At 60.2% G+C, this 19177-nt stretch overlaps 1 protein-coding gene across 9 annotated transcripts in view; it reads left to right on the forward strand.

Moving 5' to 3' along the window:
* The window catches only part of LOC100081088 (scaffold attachment factor B2), a 51120-nt gene extending 38841 nt beyond the window's left edge, over positions 1-12279 (forward strand). For 3 of the 9 annotated variants that reach the window (XM_029049942.2, XM_029049935.2, XM_029049936.2), the window contains exons 19-21: positions 1013-1125; positions 1502-1568; positions 9799-9979. In XM_029049942.2, the coding sequence (XP_028905775.1) occupies positions 1013-1125; positions 1502-1568; positions 9799-9964 (346 nt within the window). In that variant the 3' untranslated portion in view covers positions 9965-9979. Of the gene's footprint in view, positions 1-1012; positions 1126-1501; positions 1594-1672; positions 2313-9798; positions 9980-11299 lie in introns of those variants that run through there. The other 6 variants (XM_029049937.2, XM_029049939.2, XM_029049940.2 and 3 more) reach the window with 5 other exon arrangements.
* The last annotated feature ends 6898 nt before the right edge of the window (positions 12280-19177 follow it).

The raw sequence follows: 19177 nt of genomic DNA on the forward strand, positions 1-19177 counted from the left end.
GCTTCCGACTAGACCGATGGGGCGTCGCCTTATCCCTGTCCAAGGCCACGCCGTCACTGGCCTAGGTCACGGGGCAAACAGGGATCCCGCTTCCTCAGAGACCGTCGGCCGCTTCCCCGGGACGAATGAGGCTGGGTGTGCGGCCCCGGGGCTTTCTCGGATGTTGGTTTCCAACAACCCCGCTCCGTCGGGTACGCATCTACGTGACGGACCCCGGCAGTCCTCTCCGGGGTCCGTGAAACAGACCGCGGTGCTCTCGGGTCCCTTAAACAGTGCAGCGAGGGGCACCGGCGGATCGCCTCTGCTTTTTGGTTTCACTCCCACGTGGGAAGACCGACCAGGATGCTCCGGGTCTCTGCCCGATCGTCGAAACAGCCGTCCTTAAATTTGCCCAGGTCCGGTGGCGCCCGACCGAGCCCCGCTTATACTCGCGGGGATCCGGAGGTGCTGCGGGGGTGGCGTGCCTTGGTCTGACCCAGCCCCTTAGCCAAATTAACTCTTTGCCGACGAGCGACCCGTAACTCCGGAGGATGGCCGCTCGGCGTGGGCGGCGGACGTGTCCCCCAACTCTGTTATAGCGGACCCTCCCGAGTGCTCGGTACGGTGCTCTGCACGCAGTAAGGCGCGCGATATATACCGTTGATTGATTGGCCGAGTACACTACCGCTCCGAGCCAACTCTCCAGCCGAGCGTCATGAGGAATCCAGGGTAGAGATGACTGATGGACCTCGGGGGGGGAGGGAGGGGGGCCCTGCAGCGGGTGTTTTTCTTCCTCTTCCGTCCCCAGTCCTTGAGGCTTGGTCTTCAAACCCGACTGGCTGGAGTCAAATCATTGTACATGAAGGAAGGGTGGTTGGTTTCTTCATGTCTTTTTTTTTTTTCTCCCTCCACCCCCCCCCCCCCCCTCCCCCCGCCCTCCGTTAGCAAGTTTCTTGCCCCGCAGCACAGCTAGCCTTTCAGACGGACACGAGCTTAAGGGAAGCATCTCGCTGATCTTTTTCTTTTTTTAAAGGGGAGGCCGTGACTGGGGAGACCACGGTCAAAGGATAGATGATCGTCAAGGTCGTTCATGGCAGGGCAAAGTGGATGGCGGCATGATGAGCCGAGATCACGAGAGGTGGCAAGGTATACCTGGCTGATAGAGCGTTAGCCCATATGCAGCGCCATCCCGGGTCAGACCGACGGTCCATCCAGACCCAGGGGGTCGGCCCCCGAGAGCGGCACCGAAGGACGCTCGGAGGAAGCGTGGGACGGCCGCCCTCCTGGACGGCCGTCCTCACGGGTAGGGATGGGCCGCCCAACGCGCGCTTGGGCCACTCCGCTGGAGATCTGACCGACTGCGGCTTCGTCTGTGTGACCTAAGGAGAGAAGCGGAGTGGGTCCGATTTTTCCCCGGTGAAGGTCCTGGGAGTTTTGGAAGGGGGAGATTTTGGTCATAAAGAGAGATTCCCCCCAATTTGCCCCAGGAGGGGAGTTTGAAATTTGCCTTTCTGTTTTCTAGGTGGTGAGAGGGGCGTGTCTGGTCGCTCAGGACCGGGCCATGCGATGAACCGGGGAGGAATGTCGGGGTAAGAAGTTTTGTCGAGGATAATCAGTTTGTTCCTGCTCCTTCGCTTCCTCTTCCTTTTATAACACGGTCTCACTCTTTTGCATGTTTGTTCAATTTGCGCAGTTGAACTTTTCGAAAACAAAAGTCAAATCTTTTCCGAGTTATGCAAAGTAACCTCCTTCGTTACCTGGAATGCGGTGTGTGATTATAATGATTTGATCATCTGGTGCATCCGATCAAGAGGGGGAGAGAAAAAAAAAAAATCAAGAGAAATAGAGGCTGCAGAATCCTTATCCAGTAGTGTGGCAGTGAAACTCTTTTAGGAAAAAAAAGTCTCAAGGACAAAAGTTTGAATTTGTTCCTAGGCGAGGCGGCTTTGCGCAAGGTGGAAATTTCCTGGGCCACGGGATGCAGGGTGGTGGAATGCGAGGCGGAGGATTTGGAGGAGAGACCAGAGCGGACGGAGACAGTGACGCCCGCTTCACCCGCCGCTACTGAATTAGTCGTTTCTTGCTTTAATGTTAGGCGGCGGTAGTGGTGACGCCTGTAAGCCAGTTCCCTTGAACTTGTGGAGCATTTCTATCTTTCCTCCCCTTTCCTCTGCCCCCTTTCCCCCCCCCCCAAAAAAATCTGCCACCATATTATAGTTGGATACAATGTGAGCTCACTTTGTTTTTGTAACGTGTTGTTCATACCATTTAAAAAAAATTTCTGTTTAATGAGGCATTCCATTTTCCATTAATAAAAGTTTACAGTTACTGTTCCTCTTTGTTTCTGTGGCCTTTGACAAGCTTTGGGAAGACTGAAGAGCGGTCATACAACGGGGGTGTCTAGGCTTTTCCTGCTCGAAAGATCTGGGGCCTGTGGATTTCCAGGTCCCAGATGGGAGAGACCGGAGGAGGAAGACCAGACAACTGTTTAGAAGGAGTGGTCTCTTTTTTTTTTTTTTAAAAAAAAAAAAAAAGGCAAAAAACAAACTCCCCCCCCCTCCCGCGTCTTCCTGGCCTGGCCTTTTGTTCTCCTGCTGGGACCAACGTTTCTCGAAGTCCTGCTGCGTGCATCAGTTTGTCTTCTCTTCCCTTGCCTGCCAGAAGGAAATCAGCGTCGGGGGCTCACCTCGTGTATCCGAGATGGGAGCCTTGTCCCGCCTGACGCTTTCTGGGCCCGAGACATCAGTGCCTGAGAAGGAAAGCCAGCTTTCCTGGTTTAAGAAAGAATACGTTAGGTCGTATAAGATATCCTTTCATCTTCCCCTTTAACGGACTCGGCGGTGGGCAGCGCCAAGAGTAACGTGCTCTTTAGCCACAGTAAGACGGAAGGGGAACAGGAACTGATTCCTTTTTTTAAAAAATTTTCAGAGCTCCCTCTGCTGAGCCAGGGAAGTTCATGGTGTCGGTCGCGGTTTCTCTCTCCCTCCCCTTTCCCCACCCCGCATCGAGGACACCAAGCTGGGCACTGCTCAGCTTCCTCATTTTTAAGCCTCCGACGCTCTTTGACGGGTATCGGAGACATTCCGCACGTGACCGGTGCAGAGCAGTCAATTCGACAGTCGCAAAGAGAAGATCAAAACGCAGGTGAGAAACGGCTACGGTTTGGCCGAAAGCGTTTGTTCGGTCCAGAGAACCGGCCCTCTGCCGGGAAGGCCCCCGCGGCCACCGAGGGAAGGCGGCGTTACTTGATGGATTGAGCTAATTTTTTCCCACTGGCAAAGGGAGCGGTAAATAACCTCTCTCTAGTTAATATGAATGGAGAGGTGTTGCTTGAATATATCTTATAAATCACCAGCCTCCCCGTGACTTATTAATCGCACTTTCAAACCCGCCAAGCACTGAACTAGGCACTTGGGAAGATCCGTCGAAGACGAACGTGCGTGGTCCTTGCCCTCACGGAGCTCGCGGCCGAAAGCCGAGGGTGTCGTGTGGTTGAAGTCTCTGTCGGGGAAGAGAGGAAGGGCCACGCTTACACTGTACTGACAGATAAGGCGCTTCGGAAACAGTTGGGTTTCTAGGTGCCATTCGTAATTGGAAATATTCCCAACTTCAACAGTGAACGCGTATTTAGTTTCAGGTTATTTGCTGCTTAGTAAAAGGTGAGGTCGCTTTTCCCCATTTGTCCATCTGTCATCTTTCAAGTAGGGATACGATTTTTTCGCACCTGCTCTTACCCTGACGTACGCTCAGTTCATAATGATGGTATTTATTAAGCGCTCACTTGGCGCCGGGCACCGTGCGGTGCCCTGGAGTAAACTATAAAACGGCCAGAGTGGACACGAGTCCCTGTTTCCCAGGGGACCCGTAGTCGAAGAGGGAGGGAGAGCAGGTATTGGATCGCTCTATTACAGATGAACTCAGAGTGGTGAAGTGACTCGGCCAAGGTCACGCGGCAGGCCGGTGACAGAGCTGGGATTAGAACCCTTGGTTTCCTGACTGTCCCGGGTCGTTTCTCCTGGGCCCCGGTGCTCTAATGCAAAGGTTATGTTCCCAGAAAACTTAGGGCAGCGGCCCGGGGGAAAAGGGCACGGGCCTGAGAATCGGAGGATCTGGGTTCTAATCCTGGCTCTGCCGCTTGTCTGCTGAGCAGCCGTGGGCGAGCCACTTGACTTGCCTGTGCCTCGGTTTCCTCATCTGTAAAAGGGGAATTCAATCCTACCCCTTCCTACGTAGACTGTGGCGGGGACTGTGTCCAACTTGAATATCTTGCATCCAGCCCGGTGCTTAGTACGGTGCTTGGCACATACTACGCGCTTAGCCACCACCATGACGACAACCACGGAAATCTCGCGCTAGAGTATGTACGGCACGACCGGCGCCATGCACGTTGGGTGCAGCTGTGTCTTCCAACGTCGCATTTGCGTTCTACCCGGACTCGCGCCGTCCGAAGAACTCTTCCCCCATTCCCGAACTGCGTTCAGCCCGGACGGGGCGTTAAAAGCATGCGGAAGAACTGGGTGAATTTACCCAGCACCGGGTGCGAAGCGCTGCGCCGTGTGCTTGGGAGAGTACAGTAGAAGTAAGGGACTCGGTCTCTGCCCGCGAATTTACAGTCTAACGGGCGAGACAAGGCAGGCACAGGTTGTATACATACGGGTACCTTTCTACGCCCCCCCCCCGCCCTAACTGGGTTGCCTCACTCTGGCCTCCCCTCCCTGGGCACCGTCAGACAAGAAGCTCAGAAGACACGGAAGAAAATCAGTTGAAAGGTACGGACCCACTGCTAAAATGGGTGAAGAAAGAAGAGTCAGACCAGAAGGATGAGGATCAGAGGAAGAGAGCGGTGGACTCGGGACGCCGTATTAGCATTCCTCCGGGCGGGTCCCCTTGGTCCCCAAGTCCCGGGCCCTGACGGGAGGCTCCATCAACAAACAGATGCGCGAGTAATGTAGCGGAAAGACGAAAATACACGCGGGGGAGGAGCCGCGGGGGCAGTGACGACCTCACTGGAGAAACGGGCGGAAGTAAGAAAACAGATTTTGGACCGGGTGAAATTCCCAGTTTTACACGTGTAGTTTAAAGGCCCTGCCTCTGACGTTCAACTCTGGAGGGCTGCTTGCATGCGTACGTGTGTGTATGTGAAAAGGCCAGTGTGGGACCCCTAAGTCCCGACCGCACGGTTCACACGCAGAGACTGTCGTACCGCGCGTACGCGGCTTTACGCCTTGGCCCGCCGTCCCCCTCAGAGCGGACCACGGATCTGCTCGAAAAGGGCCGCCGTTCCTTTCTTGACTGCAACGTGGCCTGATGGATCTAGGCAACCCAGCTCCGGCTCCCGCCTCCACCCCGGCCTCGCTGCGTTGAGGTGAGTGTCGCTTCAGTGGCGGGAATGGCCCCGCTCGGAGTCCCACGTAGCACCTATCTACGGGGAATCGGGCTCACGGCGGTGGAGAAGGTTGGGCGGCGCTAGGGTTCCGTAGAGCTCGAGCGGGCTCTTGAGTCTGATGGCCCCACACGCTCACAGGGGTCAAGAGCGACACCCTCATCCATCCCACCCGGCCCAGGTGCCTCTCGGAGCAGCACCGGGACCCTCGGAGGCGCCCGGTGATGGTTGTCCTGGACCCCCACCCTCGTGGTTAGGGGCGGGTTATCCGACGCCCCTAAACTTCCCTTTCACATCCCTAACTTGGAGTAAGCCGTCGTGGAGGCGCTCATCCGCAGATCCCTCCAAATCCTTCTCGGATCTCCGGATATTTGTGGCTACCCGACTTTCCGTGGAGACGGATTTCAGAAGGTTACCATCCTGCTTGGGAAGAACGTGTTTCCTTTCATCCGTTTCGAACCTTCTACCGTCCGACTCCCCTCGTTCTGGTGCTCTGGGATTTGGGGAGCGACAATTTTGTGTTTGCCCTGCCCCACCCACCTGGGGATCCGGAAAGCTTCAATTCCCCTCCTCTCTCGCAGCCTTCATCTTTCCGGTCCGAAGGGCCCTACCTTTTCCTCTCTAACCCCGTACTGATGAAATGTCTGCACCCGCTCATCATCCTAGTTATTCTTCTCTCCCCCGATTTTCGAGACCTTCTCCAGCCTTCTAAGATATGAAATTGGATTGTGTGGATAAAGAGCTGCATCTCCATTAGAGCCGAATAGAATTCCAAAAAGTATTCATTCATATCATTGAGGACCGTCTTAAGACATGGAACATTAGCCCTAGGCTTTTGATCATTTCAAACAAAAACCCTACAAAATCTCTGCCAGCTAGACTTCTTACTGCGGTGGTATGGAGGACTGTTGTCTTTCTCTTTCTCTCACACACTCACACACACAAATGAGGCTGTTCAGATGCAGTTGCTAGGGAAAGTAGCTTGTTGCACGTTATTTATGTATTTTATAAAAGGGAGTTTAGCATCACAGTATTGCAACGTTACAGCCACTGTGGGAACCGTAACCTCAGATTCTTTTGGTTTCAGGGGCGTTCATTTGCAATTTATGGGGTTGCATATAAGCATATTTTAAAACAGACAGAACCTGGTCTTTGAGTTCGACGGATCGAGAGAGTGTGGTCAAGTCCTATTAATAGCCTGGAATCCCTCGCCGTGGCTGATGATAAAAGGGCCCCTACACCCCCTAGCTTATGTGGCGGTGGAGACGGATGTCACGTCCCTGGTGGGAAGGCTTGCCCGCACGCTCAGCCCCGCGTGTGGCGCCTGAACCCAACTGGATATTGGACTCAGCGGAAACCAGGCGGGTGTGTTTTAGAACGCCCAGCCTCCAAAGGGCTCAAGGGATGGGGGTGTTTTCTGTGAGGTGATTTTCAAATAGAAGGCGTGAGGACCTTCCACCCCCCTGATGGGGGAAGATTGAAATCCCCCCCGCCCCACTCCCCTGAGGGAAGGCCCGCCCGGCCCAAAGTAACAAAGAAAGGACGCAAAGTGAGAGACCTCTCCATTCGCCACGCGGCACCCTTCGTCCCTAGCTAGCCCTCACCGCTGGCTCTATCCACGACCACCTGCTCCGGCGTGGGGGGACACGTGCCTTTTCCTCCGGCGGGCGTCCCCGGGTGCCGCGTCGCTGTTTCCTCCCGAGATCCAACTCTTAAGTTTCCCCAGAGCGCGCTGTTTTCCTGGCTGAGACGATGGAAAAGCAGTGACCTAAATTGACCGGTGATTCGGTCCGTATCTGGCTTGGACAGTGGAGAGTTGAGATCGGGCTAATGTTTCTGGGAGACTTGCCTTGGTCCTAATTGAATCGACTGCCTACTATACGGTCTTGGGAAAGCGGAGTTGGTTCGAAGATCTCCAGTGGCTCCGCGTTGCCTCTCGCATAGTGGTAGGATTGATATCACCCTTAATTTGTACAGTGCTTTGATTTTTTTTCTTTCCCCGTGATGCTTTCACGTCCGTTATCTCATTTTCTCCTCACGCCAGCCCCTTGTGAAACAAAAGCTCTTCAAACCACACTCCATCTCTTCTGTCTGCTCTCTCTCCCTATACTGCAGCTCGTGCTCCTCTCCCATATGAAACAAAAGCTCTTCAAACCACACTCCATCTTTTCTGCTGCTCTCTTCCTATACCGCAGCTCGTGCTCCTCTCCCAGACCGCCTCGCCATCCCTCACTCTTCATTCTCCCACCAACTTGTGGGTGACCCCTCTCCCCGTCCCCGGGCCCCCTTCCCCGCGGCTTTGCTAAGCCACGTTCCTCCCCTTCTGAAAAGTCAGCCCTTCCAGGGGGCCACCTCGTCTCAGCCCCTTGAGCCCGCTTGTGGGCGTTCAGCCCTGCAGTTGGTCCGGGGGAAAGAGCGCAGCCCTGGGAATCAGGAGACCTGGGTCCTAACCCCGGTTCTGCAAGCTGGGGAAATGCCTGCTGGGTCTTAAACCACCAGCGGTGATGGTTTCTGACCGACGAACCACTCCGGGCATTCTGGGAGAGGAATGGGCCCAGCGGGAATCGGGAAAAGTGGCCGGCCAACGTGGGCGGAAGAGGCCGCAGGGACTATTAGAGAAACCGCCTGCCGGGTCACGGTGCCGAAACCCGGCATCGACGTGGGGTGGCGGTCACTTTGGCCGCAAGTGGCCCGTCAAACGACCTCTGCCTGCACTTGGCAATGTGTTGCACCCCCGCCCGCCGGCTCGTTGCCCTCCGGGCCCCGGGGGGACACGACGGGCAGGGAAGAGAAAACGCGAGTGGCGCTGCTCAGGCTGCTCTCTCGTAATCGAGTCCTTCGTGAGGTTCTCAGGTCGTCCGTTGTCCCGGGCGGGAGACTCCACGATCATCCCCATCGCCACTTTATGGATTTATTTGTTGATTCACTTGTGTCGTAGCCACTTGATGACCGGATGGCAGTCACCTTATGTCTATCGTCTTCCCCCATTAGATTCTCATCGGTCGACGCTATTTCCTGAGCTCTCCCTGCGTGCAGAGCACTGGACTGAATGCTTGGGAGAGAAGAATACAACAGAGTTGGTAGGCATGGTCCCTGCCCACAAGGAGCTCCCAGTCTAGAGGGGGAGACACGTGAAAACCGATGAATTACGGATCTGGGCCCTAAGCCCCGGGGGGGCTGAGGGTGAGGTGCGTGTCAAGTGATCGGCCATAGGTGATCCTACGGGTCGAAGCCTGCCTTTAGGGGCTACGGACGGAGAAAGACGCAGGAGGCCCGGGCCCTCGGCGAGGATTCCGCTTTGGAAAATATCGTCTGAATGGCCGGGGGAGGACAGATTTTCCCTCCTCTGCCCTCCGGGAGCACCCCAGTCCCACCGGAGCAGGTGGCGGTGATGTGGGGGGCTGCTGCCTTCGTCCTCTGGCGGGGGGTGGGGGTGGAAGAGGGGTAGGAAAGGGGAAAACCGGAATCCGGGGTCTCTGAACTGCCCATTTGGTTCATTGTTTTGCTCTGGCCTCCTTCCCTGGGGCTGAGTCACTCGTTGCAGAGATGACAGGAAATACCGAAACGCCACTTTCATAATCCTTCAGTCAAGCCTATTCATTAAAAGCAGGCCGGCCAAGCTGGAGCCCAAGCCCCGGCCCAATTAGTAGATGGCCGAGTCCGGGCCCAATTAGCAGGCGGCCGAGCCCGCTCCCAATTAGCTTCCAGAAGCACAGCCACCGAAAGCCTGGGAGTAGATGGGGCACGCCCGCTCAATCCCGGGCTCATCTACGGGGTGAGCCCTCCACCACTGAGCACGGCTTTAGAAGGGAAGGCCTTGGGACCTGGGAGAAGAAAGACCTTCATTTGGCCACCCGGGCCGGTGCCGGGAGCTGAGCTAGAGAGGGCCCCGGCCCCGGAGCAGCCAGCTCGCCGTGGGCCTCTGACCGCCCGAGGGGAATCAGGCCAACTCCCTCCCTTTCTTCTCCCTTTCCTCTTTTCCTCTCCCGCCCTCCGTCCCCCAAGCTCGGTGAGGGGGTTTAAAGTTCCTTCCCAGGTCCCTGAGGGATCCACCCCCGGGGGCCAGAGAGCTGGATCTTCCTGGATCTTTCCCGCTGCTGCTCTGCTTTGTGATGGATTTCTGGCCTGGTCCAGATCAGCTGGCGCTGACTCACTTGCAGTTGAATCACCGTGACATTTTTAAGTGGGATTTGATAAACCTCCCCCCCCCCCCGCCCCCCTCTTACTCCAGTCTCCTGACAGTGGATTTTATCCAAACCATTTTTTTCAAAAAGCCATTATGGGGTAGTTATTTCTCCTCCCACCTGCCTATCAAAGAGTTTAGATTTGTTTGTTTTTTAGAAACCAATCCCGGGGGCTCAAAATTTCCCCCGATAACCGTTTCTCAACTCCTCCTCTCTCTCCCCGTCACGTATCTCCTCTCCCCCTTTATCCAGGTTTCCCTCACGTGCTATGCTCACCCGCGTGGCCTCGTGGATGGGACACGTGCCTGGGAGTCAGAAAGACCTGGGTTCTGATCTCAACTCCATCACTCGCCTGCTAGGTAACCTTGGGCAAGTCACTTCACTTCTCTGGATCTCAGTTACCTCATTAGTAAAATAGGGGACACGGCCCGTGACCAACATGATTTAGCTCGCGTCCACGCCCCGTACGGTGCCCGGCACGTAGTAAGCGCTTAACGGATACCGTTAAAAAAGCAAAACGAAACGGAAAACCCTCCTCGTATGCACCCGGAGTTGGTAGCGGCAGAACAGAGCAGGTGCAGAAAGACAAGAGCTCTCGTGTGCCTCGAGGCCTAGGTCACTCTCTTCTCGCCAACTATGCTCCTACTCTGCTACTTCTGGCTGGGGCTTGGGAGTTCCTGTTAGCTCTTCCTCTTGTCAGTCATAATAATTGACCCCAGTAGAGTCCTTTGAAGCATCCCCAGAGGTTCGTGAACCAAACCCTCGCTGGCAACTTTTAGGTGTTCTCCAACGAGCGTACTTGCTGGGTCCTTGGGGACGGCTCCGATTCCCAGACCTGCTCTGAAGGGATCACACTTGGAAATTCAGGGTACTATTCCCGTTCTTGTCAGCCTAGCTGGAGAGCTTTGGGAAACTGCCTGATGGACTGTAGGACTCGATCCATTTCTTGGGAGGAGGGGACAGAGGGGAGTTGGCGAGGAGGGTTTCCATGCCTCTCAAAAAAAAAAAATCACATCGGGGCCCCGGAAGGCTCCGGCCCTCCACTCTCCCCGCCTCTTCCAAACCCCTTTCCTCGCCACGCTCTACCTAATGATAATCCCTGTGGTATTTTTTCAATGGTATCTGTTAAGCGCTTGCTACGTGTCAGGCACTGTACAAAGACCTGGGGTAGAATTCACGCTAATCAGGTTGGACAGAGTCTGCCCCACCTGCGGCTCACAGTCTTAATCCCCATTTCACAGACGAGGTAACTGAAGCCCGGTGAAGCCATGTGCCCGAGCAGATAAGCGACAGAGCCGGGATCAGAACCCGGGTCCTTCCGACTCCCGGGCCCGTGCCCCGTCCACCGGGCCACGCCGTCTTCCCGGTCATTTGTAAGCCCGTATTTGTCATGAGCTCCCCGTACGTCGAGTCGCGTGCTAAGCTTTGGAGTAGAGACGATACGATCGGCTACCTCCTTCGCCAAGCCTTTGCCCGTTCCGACCCGTAGGCGTGGGACCGCCTCCTTGCTCCCACCTGTCATCCCCAATTCCTCTTGTTCTTCACACAACGGGACCACTTCCTCCATGAGGCCTTCTTGTATTTACCCCCCAGTTGCTCTTCTAGCCCTGCTCCCGTGGGCTTCCCAAATATATCGACGAGTCCCGTTCTCAACCTGGGGACACCCCCCACCCACCACCCCCCCGCCGCGAACGCCTCCTCCCTTCCCTCCTTCCGCCCCGCGCTCCATTTTTCTTCTCCCTTCTCTCTCCAGCTCGTTCTCTCTCCTGCCCGGGAAAGCCACTGGCAGCCCTCAAAAATACGGGACCTAGAGACGCGCACGACATCACGCGCATTACGCCGGACACGCAGCGTAACGCAGTGCCGTCACCCGGGCCGCTCTGAGGAAGTGCACCGAGTTCACCCGTACCTAGAGCATTTCTGTGGGCCGGGGGGCCCTGTTCCCTCCGTCCCCCATCCTCTCCCCCCAAGACCTGCCGCCAGAGCCGTTGCATTCCCTTCCTGGCTCCCGCTGAACACGGACACCGCCTCTGATCCGCCCAACTCGACGGCAGGAGCCGCGGCGACGGGAGGCCGGGGCCTCAAAAATAGGAATGTCGGACGTGAAAGCGTTCAAAAGCCCGTCGGCGCCGGATGGGGGAAACCGACCGGCCGGAAAACGGACCGTCCCCTGCAAAACCGGATGAGCGGTCCATCTCTTCCCTCTTTGACCCCGCCGGGACGCTCGAGGCCAGACCCGGCCTGCCGCCGACCCCTTGGCTCTTGCCCGGGATGCCCTCTGTTACTCCGGGAGCCGCCCAGCTGGGAAGGAGGTCCTTGTCGTCCGCCCTCCCTCCCGGTGGCGCCGCGGCGGGTGGTGAGGAGCCCGGGAACCGCGCGTGCGATGCCGCTCCATCGCTCGGGGCCACTAGATGTCAGCCCCAGCTCAAACATCCTGCTTTGGCGGGCTGCAGCGGGCCCGGCTTCCCTTCGCCTCCCCGGGGCAGGCCCGGGCCAGGCCCTCGTCTTCCGATCGGGTGCCCGCCCGGAGCAGCGGAGCAGGACGGAGAGGCGGAGCGCTGGACGGAGCCAGGGCCGGGGGAAGACCGGGCTGCTTTAAGACACCGGGAAGGTGACCGTCAGGTCGTCCGGGCGGGGAACAGGCCTACCGCCTCCGTCGGGTCGTACTCTCCCAAGCGCTCACCGCAGGGCTCTGCACACAGGAGGTGCTCAATAAATGCCGTTGACCGATGACTGAGCGTTTGCCTTGGGCCTCCTACCTCGGGGAACCTCCGTGGGAACACCGAGGACCCTCCTCAGCAACGCTCCCTTCTCCCCCATCTCCTTAGCTCCGATACGGCAACAGGCCGGGACGGAGAAGACCAATCGGGGATGACGAGGGGGCCGGAGCAAGCTTCTGGACGAGGGCGGGTGACGGGGCGAGACGGAGGTTTACGGAATCTCAACGGAATCGCCGTTCCCCAAATCCCACGGTCCTAGGATGAGGGGGACGCCCGCGGGAGCCGGAGGGAGGCGGGTTTAGAGCAGAAACCGAAGGAAAACGCCTCTTTGCTGGGGGAAGAGCGCGCGTGCGAGCGTGTCGCGGGGTGGGGGAGAGGCGGGACACGGAATCGGTTAGCGGGGGAAGTCGAGCGGCTAAAGATATCAGCGGGTTCAAAAGGCGTTTGAGTTACTAGACGAAAGTTAGTGATGGCAGATGGTCCACCTCTAACGGTAGGGATGTCGGAGCCGGGATTCCGGATCCGGTGGATCACGGAGCTGACCCATCGGGGCGGTTCTGAGGGGCTCGGCTTCTTCTAAAGTCGGTCCCGGGAGCGGTGGGCTTGTAGAGTTGGAGGGGAGGGAGAAAGAGTCCAGAGGGCGGAGAGGGTCTTGGGGTTCCCGCGAGCTTCGCCCGGCCCCGAGCCCACCCCTCCTCTTGGGGAGCTCCCGGTCCGAGGGGAGCGAGAGAGCGGACTCCCGGAGACAGAAGAGCGGCGAGGGGGAAGGGTGAGGTGAGGTCGGGGCTGGCACCGATGGGCGTGAAGGCAGGGAAGCCGAACAGGAGGAGACGGCAGGTTTGGGGCTGGCCCCAACCAGCCTCCTAGGACACCAGGATGTGCTGTTGAGCCTGGGAAGGCAGGCTTCCTCACCGGGAACCCTCGGGAATAATGGTATTTACTTCCAGTGCCTGTTCCCAGCTCTGCACCCGCTAGGTACACAGTGGAAATGGCACAGCCCACTGCCACTAGCTATTCACTCACCCATCTTGCCCTTCTCTAGCTCTAAAGGCCGGGACCTCCGATTTTCCTCTTCCCCGTAAGCCGTTCGGACCCGCCTGGCCCTCCTCTCGTAACTTCCTCCAGGGCAGGGATCTGGACCCTGACCTTCGTCGTACTCTCCCAAGCCCTTAGCACAGAGTGCTCAGCGCACGGGAGGACTTGAATAAACACCGTTTAGTAACCCACGGTGAGGTGCTCCCTGAATTCTATCGCCCACCCAGGACGGTGCTCTGCGCCGGGTGGTAGCTCGGGTCACGGCGTTGATGATGACGGTGGCGGTGGTGAAGGCTCGGCTCCCGCAGCTGACGGGACGGAGTCTCCGGGAAGCGCGGGAAGGGAGGTACCCCCGTCCCGCGGCCCCCGAGTCGAGCGATGGCACTGCTGGGAGCCGCTGAGGGAGGGGGGCCCCGTTAGCGGATGAGGTGAGGGTGAGGCACCCTCTCCCTGCCTCCCCCCTCCCACCCTTCTCCACCCCCGCCTCCGCTGGGCCTCCGGTGACGGGAGCCGCATCGCCCGGAGAAGTCTCCTCGGGCACCGCCGAGGCATTCGGGAATTGCGGCGTGGCGTAGTGGACGGAGCAGGGCCCCGGGAGTCGGAAGGTCACGGGTTCTACGTCCCAGCTCTGCCTCTTGTCTGCTGTCTGACCTGGGGCAGGCCGCTTCACTTCTCTGTGCCTCAGTTACTCTATCTGTAAAATGGGGATGGAGACGACGCGCGCCACCCCCCCCCCCCCGTGGGGCTACGCCCGACCCGATTTGCTCGCATCCACCCCGGTGCTCGGTACGGTGCCCGGCGCCGAGTGGGTCCTTAACAGATACCACGGTTCGGTCTACCCGCCCGGGGGGGTTGTCGGGACCCTGCTGTCCGTGGCTTTTCATCGTCCAGCCGAGTGAGAAATCCCCAGTGAGCGAGAGCCGGGACGCGGCAGCACGGTGCCGCGACGTCCTCCGCGTGGCGGGCCCGGCGCCTTCTGGGCCACCGGCGACCTCGAGCCCCCCGTCGCCCTACCCGGAGCCCGTGGGTTTTGTCCCGGACACCCCGCCTCTGGGCCCGGGACCCTTAGCCCCCCTCCAGGACCAACGTGTGTGGGTCAGGGGGTCCGCCCTGAGGTTAAGGCTGCCCTCCCCTCCTCCACTTCCGGGCCTCGGGCTTCTCGGTTCCAACACCGGAATATCGAGAAGTCCCCTCTCGGGCCTAACCCCGCCGTCCCCTGCCGTGGTTTGTCCCGTTTCCTCCTGTCTCCCCTACTGAGCCGTGCTCGTCCCAACCCACCCGCTACCGAGGCGGGTGACAACGTAAGGGAGATGGGGGAGGCGGGGTCCGTGGCCCCAGAAGCGGTCGCATCCGACCACGGATCCGAGGGGCTGGGAGGAAGGGTGGGGAGAGGCAGAAATGGGGTCTGGGGTCTGGAGGACCTGCTTTCGTAATCACCCCCTGAGGAGTGATGGGGGGGGGTGAGGCGGGGAAGGTGGGGGGCGGGGGGGTACCGCGATGCTGGGTCGAGACCCCCGGGATCTCACCCTTCAACCGGGCCCCTAAAGGGCCAGGGTCCGGCGGAGGGGGACCCCGGGCACCTACCCCCCGGGAGGCGGGGCGGTGGTGTGCCGGAAGCCTGCACGGGCGGGGGCGACCCCTCACCCGCCGCGGGGTGGAGAGGTCGGCCGGGTCAGGGCTGGCCCGACGGGCCCCGCACCCTTCTCCCGGTTCAGCCTGAAAGGTGGGGGCCGTCCTCTCTAGGTCAGGCTCCGTGGGAGGCCTCGGGGGGCCTGCCCCACCCCGCCCCCGCTCCTTCCGCCCTGCTGAGCCGGCTCTGGAATGCCAGACGTGCCGGGACCGGCCGGGGCAGGCGGGGCCGCCCCTTCCCTCCTCCCCTCACCAACCGCCGGGTTTCGGGCTCTTTTCCCCCCGAGTGGGGAAACCCATTCTCGCCGCCTTGGCCCAGCCAGTGGGTCTGGAGCCTGGACGGGGCGGGCCGGGTCGGGGGAGCCGGGCCCCGGCCGGCGGCGAGAGGGGGGCGGGGAGCATGGAGACCCTGCGGCGGAGCCTCTCGCGCTGGAAGCGATACCACATCGAGGTGCACCTGCAGGAGGAGGACCGGCTCCTGCCGCTGACGGTGCGGCCCACGGACACGGTGAGTGACCTGCGGGCCCAGCTGGTGCGCCAGGGGGTCACCTCCTGGAAGAAGACCTTCTACTACAACGCCAAGCAGCTGGCCGACCACGAGACCGTCCGGGACGTCAACATCCAGAATGGCTCCGTGCTGCTGCTTGTCGGTGACCCCAGGTGGGTTGGCCGACCCGGCGGGAAGGACCCGGGGGCCGGCGCTCTTCGACTCTTCCCTCCCGAGACCCCGCAGGGGGGACCAGTGGAGCGGAACGGGGCGGGGGGGGGGGGCGGCGGGGATGGGGGAGAGGACCGCGGGGCGGCTGTTCCCGGGGCCGAGAGTCGGCCGGTGCGGGGGCCGGGGGCTTCCCCTCCGACGTCGACCCACGGGGCGCCCCCGGATGCGACTTCTTCCGACGCTGACTTTGCGCCCGGCGGCCCGCGTGGAGTTCGCCTTTCTTTCACGGGTTTAAAGCCACAGCCGCACTCAATTCCAGCGGGGGGAGGAGGGAGGATGTGGGTAGGACTCTGACCCTCGGCTTGGGCGTGACGGCCGGGGCCCCGTCGTTCCCTACCTCGACCCCCAAGCCCGCCACACTCCCCGGAGAGAGACAGAGAGGGAGAGAGAGAGGGAGTGGTGAGTGTGTGCGTATGTGTGAGAGAGAGAGACTGAGAGAGAGAGAGAGAGAGAGAGAGAGTCTCACCCTCCCATGGGACCCTTCATGAGGACCGACGAGGCGGAATCAGAGGAGAGTCACTGGCGGGCCGTGCCCCCCACCCCCTTTTCCCTCCACCGTCTCCCAGAGAGACCCCAGCTACGGGCTAGATTCCAAGATGGAGAGGGGATGGTCTGGGGGCTTAGGAGGAGGAGGGAAGAGACGGAGGCCCAGAGGGTTTACACGCTGTTCGTCGGCACCAGCTTTTCATATTGAGCGTGGTGGGAGAAGGGCGGGGGTAACTGGGGGAGGGGGGCTTTGCTCCTCCCTGCTCCTCCCCCCACCCCCTCCAAGCCAGTGGCCCCAGGTCAAACGGGGAATTGGTCACGGGACCGGACCCTGCAGAAGGGCCTCTCTTTCTATTGTTCCTCTAAACCCAATTATACCTTTCAAGACTTTGCCTCCTGTCCCTCTCCAGGCCTCGATTCTGCTCCTTTCCACTTCCTGCCCCTGATTTCTGTGTTCTGCTGCTCCCCCCCTTGCCCACCGTCCCTAGTGAGGATGCATCTGTGGGTGCTAATCGACATTATCTTCATTACCCGCCCCCACCCACCCCCGACACTGTTTCTGAGGGTTCCTCCCCTCCTTCGCCCCCGGCCCGGCACCGGTCTCGGGGGGGGGGGGGGGGGGGAGGGAACCGCCGGAGCCCCTTACCCTACTTCTCTGCTCCCCCATAAAACCCTGCCCGCCTTGCACGTGCTCACCCTGCCCTTCCTTTCCCTTCCCGTCGGCTAAGGCAGAGGTCAGGCGGGGGCAGTCCGCCTCCTACGGAAAGCCTTCCTGGATGAGGCGGGGCCGAGGCGGGGCTAGATGGTGAGGACAGGCCGTGCCTCCCACCGGTTAGCGATAGGATCTTGGGAGCTTAGGACCGCCCACGGGAGTGTCGTCCCCCCCCCCCCCCCATCCCCCGGGCCTGGTGCGCTCGGTAGATACGATGGATTGGTTGGTCTTCCGGATCTCCGAAATGGGAGATTTCAAATTTTCAAAATGGCAGGATGCCCGCCCAGGCCCCGGCCCGGCCCGGAGAGCGGAGATCTATAACCGTTCCCTATCTCACGCAGGTAGCTCCACGGAGAGGAGTCGGGACCGTGGGCGACATCGGGCGTGACGGGGGCTGAGGGGACCCTGGCTGGAGGCAGCCCCCCTGCGCCCCATCCCTCCCCCTCCCGTGAGTCGCCTCCTAGTCAGGCACCCCGGGTGCCGGGGGCTTGTGGGGGGAAAGGGGACGGGGGGGGGGCTGTGGGAGCTCAGTGGCCAGCGTGGGAGAGGGCAGGCCAGCCGGAGCCAGGCCCCGCGGAGGCTCTGACCCTTGGGAGTTCTGCCGCAGGGGACCGCCTCCCGCGGGCGCCGGGGTGGATGGTGGAGAAGCGACAGAGGAGGGATCGTCAGCGCCCAGGCCCGACTGCAGGTACGGAGACCGGGGGGCTTGGGGGGTGGGGAGGGGAGGGCGGGACGAGGGGAGCAGGACGGGCCGGCCGACGGGTGACCCCGCTGGGCCGAGCTGGGGTTCGAGCTCCTAGTCCCGTCCCCCTTCCCCCACCCAGCCCATTCCCTTCACCCGCTGTCCCGTCCCCTCCTACCCTCTCCCCACCACCTGGTCCAATCTCCCTCCACTGTCCCGTCACCCCCCCCCTCCCCACTGGGAGGGGCAGGAAGCCAAGGCCCCGGGGGTGAGCCGGGGGTGAGGCTTGGAACACCGGACCGTTCCCTTCCGTCAAGGGACCGGGTGGTTTCTCCTTGCCCGCCACATCACCTGCCAGACATTCTCCTCCCCAGCCATCGTCCATTATTCATCGTCCCCAGTTAACCGTCGTTAGAGAAGCAGCGTGGCTCAGTGGAAAGAGCCCGGGCTTCGGAGTCAGAGGTCATGGGTTCGATTCCCGGCTCCGCCGCTCGTCAGCTGTGTGACCGTGGGCGAGTCGCTTCACTTCTCTGGGCCTCAGTTACCTCATCTGGAAGATGGGGATTAACCGTGAGCCTCACGTGGGACGACCCGGTCACCCCGTGTCGACCCCAGCGCTTAGAACAGTGCTCTGCGCGTAGTAAGCGCTTAACAGACACTAACGTCATTATCGTTCCACCAGCTCCGTGTCCCCCCCCCCGCCCCAGCCCGGCCCCCTGGCTTTTCTGGATGGGGTTGGGCCCGGACCCCACGGCGTTCCGTCAATCCAGGAACGCCCCCCTCCCACTCCACCCGCCGTTGACTGTCGATTCCAGGTCACGGGCGCCGCCGCCAGACATCATTCCTGGCCAAGCCCAGCAATGTGGGGACGACCTCGATGAACCCGCCCGACCGGCTGGGCCCTCGCTCCTTCCGTTTCCCTTCGGTCTCCGGGGATGCGGGCTCGGCCTCCCCCGTCCCACTGGCCCCCGGGCCCCCCGTCCCACTCCGGTCCGTCCCTCCCCGTCGCTGCCCTCTGTCCCTTGAGAGAACTGGAGAAAGTAGAGAGAGGAGAAGAGGGGCGTAAGAGATGGCGCGGCGGGTGGGTTCCCCGGCTCTTCTAGATCACGACTGGCCCGCCGCTTAGCCCGGCGTTATTTATTGACTTATTTATTTATGTATTTATTAGAGACCCCGGGGGACGGAGGACGGGTTTGCGGAGGTAGGCCGGGGGAGGACAAGTGGGTCGGATAAGCTCAAACGGCAGCTTATCTGCAAAGCTGCTGTGGGAACAGCGATCTCCTGGAGAGAAGGTTGGGGCGTTAGAGGGGGGCGAGGTGGGGGGGGTGTCCGTTGGTCCCGGGGGTTAGGGACGAGCCGGGATGGACAGAGACGACCGGTCGGGGCTTTCAGGGCAGGGCGTTTTTCAGAAGCTCTCTAAGATGTGGGCGTTCCAGTGGAGAGGAAATACGGATAAGCCAGTGGAGGTGGGAATGTCACGGGGAGAGGGTCCCTGGTCCGTGCTCCCAGGGAAATCATGTTATTCCTGGATATCGACCCTGCTCGGGGGCCGATTCCACGGGCCTCCTGGAATGACACCACGTCTGAACGAAGAAGCGCGTGCGTGTGTGCGAGTGTGTTGTAAAAGAGATGATCAGCTCAGTGAGGGC

The sequence above is a fragment of the Ornithorhynchus anatinus genome, chromosome X1 (genome assembly GCF_004115215.2).
Source record: "Ornithorhynchus anatinus isolate Pmale09 chromosome X1, mOrnAna1.pri.v4, whole genome shotgun sequence".
Lineage (NCBI taxonomy): Eukaryota > Metazoa > Chordata > Mammalia > Monotremata > Ornithorhynchidae > Ornithorhynchus > Ornithorhynchus anatinus.